Source organism: Platalea leucorodia, assembly GCF_965183815.1.
Source record: "Platalea leucorodia genome assembly, chromosome: 1".
NCBI classification, from domain to species: domain Eukaryota; kingdom Metazoa; phylum Chordata; class Aves; order Pelecaniformes; family Threskiornithidae; genus Platalea; species Platalea leucorodia.
Genome location: NC_138823.1, coordinates 85804221 through 85810220, shown reverse-complemented (window position 1 = coordinate 85810220; position 6000 = coordinate 85804221). Strand labels below are relative to the sequence as shown.

At 36.6% G+C, this 6000-nt stretch overlaps 1 protein-coding gene across 2 annotated transcripts in view; it reads left to right on the top strand.

Moving 5' to 3' along the window:
* Positions 1-1666: 1666 nt before the first annotated feature.
* The window catches only part of CDH12 (cadherin 12), a gene marked incomplete at both ends in the record, with an annotated part of 167766 nt that continues 163432 nt past the window's right edge, over positions 1667-6000 (top strand). For both annotated transcript variants that reach the window (XM_082310084.1, XM_082310083.1), the window contains one exon: positions 1667-1897. In XM_082310084.1, coding sequence (XP_082166210.1) covers positions 1667-1897 — 231 coding nt within the window. The remainder of the gene's footprint in view (positions 1898-6000) is intronic.

Genomic DNA, 6000 nt, shown 5'->3' with positions numbered 1-6000 from the left:
TTATCTCTATTAAAAGAAAGATCAATACCTTGGAAGAGTGGGGAAAAATAAACACTAAAGTCTTCATGTTGCCTCAGTACTTACTGCTGACCACCTGAAAATGAACGTAGATGTTGTGTTATTGTTTATTGTGTAATTCTAAATTCTAGAATAGCTCAATTTGTTTCAGCATGGATTCCATAGATTTAGCAGTCTTCACCATGTCTTTATTGGGGCCTGGGTCACAGCATTTTTAGATGGTGTGAGTGCTCATTTTCACCAGTTTTTATTGCTGCTGAATTTGGTGCAAAGTTGCAAATGACAGCTAGAGCTACATTTTATTGAACTTGTTTCATACTCCATAATATTTAAATATTTACATCCCTAATATTTAAATATTTACATCCTTTAGCACTGTCATTTTATTAACTGCGGTCAATGAAACAGAACATTTCATAAATACAGAAAGAAAGCACCTCTGTTAATTATACTGTGGCTAGAAAACACAGTATATTTTCCTGTCTGTCTTTCTGTTAAAATGGTCTGTGCTGCTATAAACAGAGCAATGTGAGAGCATAACAATTCCTTCAGTTTTGTTTTTTTTTTTTCTTCTTTGCTGATGGCATTTGGCTGCTACAAGGATCACCACAGTTTTAATTGTCACCTTGATGTGATAGTTCTGTCTCAGCCCTGTAGTTAGTTAGCACTGATTTATTTTTAATCTGTGTACCTGGCATTTGTCAGTATAAATGAGTATCACTGTCTTATCTTACTGGCTTCTGTGTTGTTTCATTTTCTACGCTGACTGCAGTTCTATCATTTTCTCCATATATCAGGACTACATTTTTTAATGTACTTTACAGTAGTCCTGAAGAACAACACAGCTATCATTTTGATACAAGGCTTGTTCTGAGAAGAGAATGCCAGTCATAGACTTCATATTGTGTTGGCAGCTTTGTGGTATTTAGTAGTATGGGCACTATTTCCGACTTTTTATTTCCTATGGAATTCATACAAATCTATCCTCAGGAGTCCAAGGTTCAGCATAAACTTTGTCCAAATCCACCCACAGACAGAAGGGGATGCTTCCAAGATGCTTTTCTGACAGAGACAACAAGCAAAGCATTCCTGCTCTGGACAGTAGGATGGAAGAGTGAGTCCCCTCTTCCCCAATATTTTCTGTGTAAATCCAGAGTAAATATTTTTGACATCACTGATGGGTAAATTTTGTCTGATAACTGGGTCATAAAGCAAAGGCTACGGGCCTGTCCTCAGACAGATGCAAGGGTAAAGCTAAGCAGAGCAAGAATGAGCTATTCCTGTAATAACTGTACAATGTTCTAGAGCAGCTCAGTGCTATAATCAAAATAGCAATCTCTTTTAAAACTGTGATTCCTAATCTTTTTCTCTGTCTCTAGAAACTAACTAGGTGTGAGAATTTTGATGAACGCTTCAATGTAATTTTATGTAATTTGATGTTGCCATGTAAATCTCTTTTATAGGTCCCTTTAGATGGAATTTAATGCGGCAAAAACCTTGTCATCAGAAGGATTAATGCCTGCATTAGCATTTCCGCAATAAAATCAGAAGCTAAATGGTGGAGGCCACAGACACCTCAAACCTGGATTCCTCTGCTCTGCATTAAGTGCTGGAGTTTTTATTACTTGCTGTAGGGAAGCCATTGCCAATGCTTACAAGGAACTGCTTATCCCTGCTTCTCTGGGTCCTGTTTGATGGAGGTCTCCTAACGCCACTGCACCCACAACCACAGCAGACTTTAGAAGCAGAGCCAAGAGAAAATGTTGTCCCAGTGCCAGGGAGGAGGTCATCTGCCCAGCGAGTCAAACGAGGCTGGGTGTGGAATCAATTTTTTGTGCTGGAGGAGTACATGGGCTCCGAACCTCAGTATGTGGGAAAGGTAATTTTTTACTCTTTCTTTAAAAGTTGAAATGACACAGATAAATAGTAAAATGTGCTATAAATGTGTGCCTGTTTCTGGTGGGGCAAATCTTCTTCAACTGACAGTAGTTCCTTCTGTTCATCCCCTTCACCATTCAGCCTTTCATATAGCCACTATAGACATTATTATTATTTTTAGTGCACAAGTTTATAACATTTACTTTCTACCTTCATATGTTTGTCTTAATTCCTTATCGTTGGTTTTGGAATAAAACAAAAAATGGGAGTTCTGAGCTAAGTTTGTGGTGCACAATTAACTTTAATTGAGTCTACTGTAATGGCATACTTGATTTTTAGCAACAAATGTCAGACTGATATCAGAGATAAGATTTAAAGCAGAAATCTCTAGCCCAGAATGCACAGTCATTTCTGTGATTGTATGATTACTCCAAGCCAGTTTTCAGCTAATGAAGATACCTGCTTTTTGCTGTTATCTTATGCCTCAGTATCATTTGCTTTTATTTCTGATTGTTCAGATTGTTTTCAAGTATTTCTAATGTGCTTTATTGCTTCATAATTCAAACTCTTGCATTATAGCTCTTATACTCTCTATGCAGACATACACACACATGCAGAGAATTTATGCAATTCTCTCTGTCATTATATGACCACTGTTTCTGTATATAGGGCATAAGTAATTTAATAGCCAACTGTTCGAGGGGCATCGGGGGTGAATTTAGATAACAGAGTTTTCAGAAAGAAAAGCTGAAAACAAGACCTGAAAAAAATAGTAGCACAGTATATAATTGCATACTATGTATAATTTTCAGTTTAAGTAAAGGCCCTTACTCAACGAAAATAAGAGGTCAAGGATTAAATTCCTGCATCCTCAAATGCCAGATCTCGAGATAGTGAGGTTCAAATTCACCTACCATAAAAATGAGGGATCATGCTTCAGTTTTTACTTTAATACCATATTTTAACTTTTTTTAATGTAAAAGCTGGGAATGTGTGTGGGGGTTCTAAATATAAAAAAAATTCACAGAAAATTAATTTTCCCTCCTACCCTTCCAGGAAACTATTCTGAGTAGAGGATGTATAAATAAAACAGTAAAAGACTACATGTGGTTCACTAGATGATTTGACAAACCAGCCAAAAATGTACTTGGACATTACGCATGTAAGCATTAGTGAAAGCACTAAAACATGTTAGTCAAAACAATTTACAAAGCAGCATGTTTATATCACAAAGACAATATAATCAGTTTGTTTTACAGTCTGAAGAGAGGGGGATCACATAATGAAAAACTCCATCTTTGTGATGTCTGGTTTATAAAAAATACAGTTTCTCTAACACATATCTTTGTTCTAGCCACTTGCTAAAAATGCAAACGAGGACTCTAATCACATTCTGTGCTGTAGTACAGGCAGCATGATTGCAGTGCTTTTTACCTCAGAAGACAGAGATATTATTGCTGCACCACTGTAATTCATTAGTCTTTATTCCTTTATGTAAGATAGTCTGGGTAGTCAGTTAGGGTCAGTTCTAAGCTGCCAAAAAAATATTAATTTTCCACAAAATTTACTATTATCAATACATTTGAATTTGAGCTTATAAGCAGCTTGAAAACTAATGGAATATTTTCATTAAGAGTAACACTTATCACATCACAGATTTATCTGTCATGTTTTTAACTCAAGATTTTTTTGAACTCTTACAAGTTGCGGAAAAGACTTTTCAAATATGAGGAAAGATCTAATTGCAGTTTAGCCCACACAATAGTGATGTTTCTTAACAGGATATCATCTACCACTGTTACCTAATAAATAAAATAAAATATGGAAGGATCTTGATGGTGAAACACAAAATAAATTAGAATGTTTAATTAGTACATCAGTAACAATAAGTCAAAAAATCTGCTTCCAGAATAATGCAATTCATTCCAGATTATAATTTTTTTCAACAATGTTTATTACCTGCCAAGGATCCTTTTGATGTTTATTATAACTTATTTAATCTATATTAACTATTTACTTGAATATACCTGAAAAAACAACCTGCCAGTGTTTGCATAAGTCTTCTTTGCCTAATCTCTTTAAAAAAATAAAAAACAAAAAAACCCAAACAACAGGATGGAGATGTTAGTGTTTTCCCTTTGTTTTCCACAAAGCTCTCAAAGAAGATAGAGCACAGAATGGGAGAAATTCTTTAGAGAAATTGTGCTTTTAAATCCAGATAGTGAAAGCCATGCTTAGTATAAGTTCAAACCATTGTCAACATACTGAAATACACTCAACAGTGGCTAATCATTATCTTTAGATCTTCTGTAATGTTTTAAAATCAAAGAAAATTTTTAAGGTATGAAGTGCAATTGAGTTCTTGATTGACTGCAGAAATAAATTTTGTTTGTATTTACTATAACTTAGCTTTATTCCAAAATCATATATTTTCAAAGTAATCTATTTTTATAATACTACTGTGCTATATTTTAAAGTGATATTAAGTATATGATAAAATGCAGGATATTTCATGTGACCTGAAAACATAGGGTTTTTATCTTCTTCTTCCAGCCGTCATAGCCAGACACAATATAGTAATACGTGCATTGGCGTTTATATTACTTATTATAGAACTGTTGCACTAATAATGTCACAGTAATTTATAAGTAAGAATTTAATGTGTCTGTTAAATCAGCTGATGATTTCGCTAAAGAGTTAGGGGTGACTATTTAATTTTGGAAGCCACCTGTAAGAGAATACAGATTTACAGCAATAATGTCAGCTGTTATCAGCCAACACACTTAATTCCTTTTATGTCTGTTTTTAGAAGACTATCTCAAGAAGTGTCAGGTTGCAAATCAAAATATAGTTTAGAAACTGATGGGGATTCATCTAGCTCATAGTTAGAGATCTTGAAATAGTGCTTCATGTTGACACATTAAAAGCCATTTAACCTGAATATTAAATCAAAGTTTGGAAATTAGTCTGCTTGCATAGTACGGAAAAGCCATAAAAATCCATCAAATTATCAAACAAAAGATAGCCCCCTTTAGCAGAGATAAGTGGGATGAGTGGATTGAGAGCAGCCCTGTGGAGAAGAACTTGTGGGTACTGGTGGATGAAAAGCTGGACATGAGCCAGCAGTGTGTGCTTGCAGCCCAGAAAGCCAGCTGTATCCTGGGCTGCATCAAAAGAAGCGTGGCCAGCAGGTCGAGGGAGGTGACTCTGTCCCTGTATTCCTCTCTGATGAGACCCCACCTGGAGTACTGCGTCCAGCTCTGGAGTCCTCAGCACAGGAAGGACATGGACCTGTTGGAGTGGGTCCAGAGGAGGGCCACAAAAATGATCAGAGGGATGGAACACCTCTGCCATGAGGAAAGGCTGAGAGAGTTGGGATTGTTCAGCCTGGAGAAGAGAAGGCTGTGGGGAGATCTTATTGAGGCCTTTCAATACTTAAAGGGGGCTTATAAAAAAGATGGCGACAGACATTTTAGCAGGGCCTGTTTCAATAGGACAAGGGGTAATGGTTTTAAACTAAAAAGGAGAGTAGATTCAGACTAGATATAAGGGAGAAATTATTATTTCCCCATCCATGGAAACATTCGAGGTGAGGTTGGACAGGACTCTGAGCAACCTGATCTAGTTGAAGATGCCCCTGCTCATTGCAGAGGAGTTGGGCTAGATCACCTTTAAAGGTCCCTTCCATCCCAAAGCATTCTATGATTCTATAATTCCATTATTCTATGAATCTATGTAAGCAAACCCAGGCTAAAAAGCAAAATTGGAATATGGTGTTGCCATGTGACCCATGAAAATTGAAGGGCTGCTGGAAGGCTTCCTGTAAAATAAGGCTTGCTCAGGTGCTTACTTTGCTGTGCTTTATGTGGTTTCCTGGTACTATAAAGCTCCCGAAGGCCATGCAAAACATCACATGTGTGGATTAAGATAAAAATTCATTAGACTTTTTTTTTGTGGCAAAGCTCAGTCCTCACTGAATGGTGATAGAAATCATTGGAGTATCAGATCCTCAAGCATGGCCATGTCCCAACACAGTTTATAACCACTAAGAAGGCAGCAGTTTTAATTGCCCTTATGAAGGGGTAGCTCAAGGGGCTGCAACTG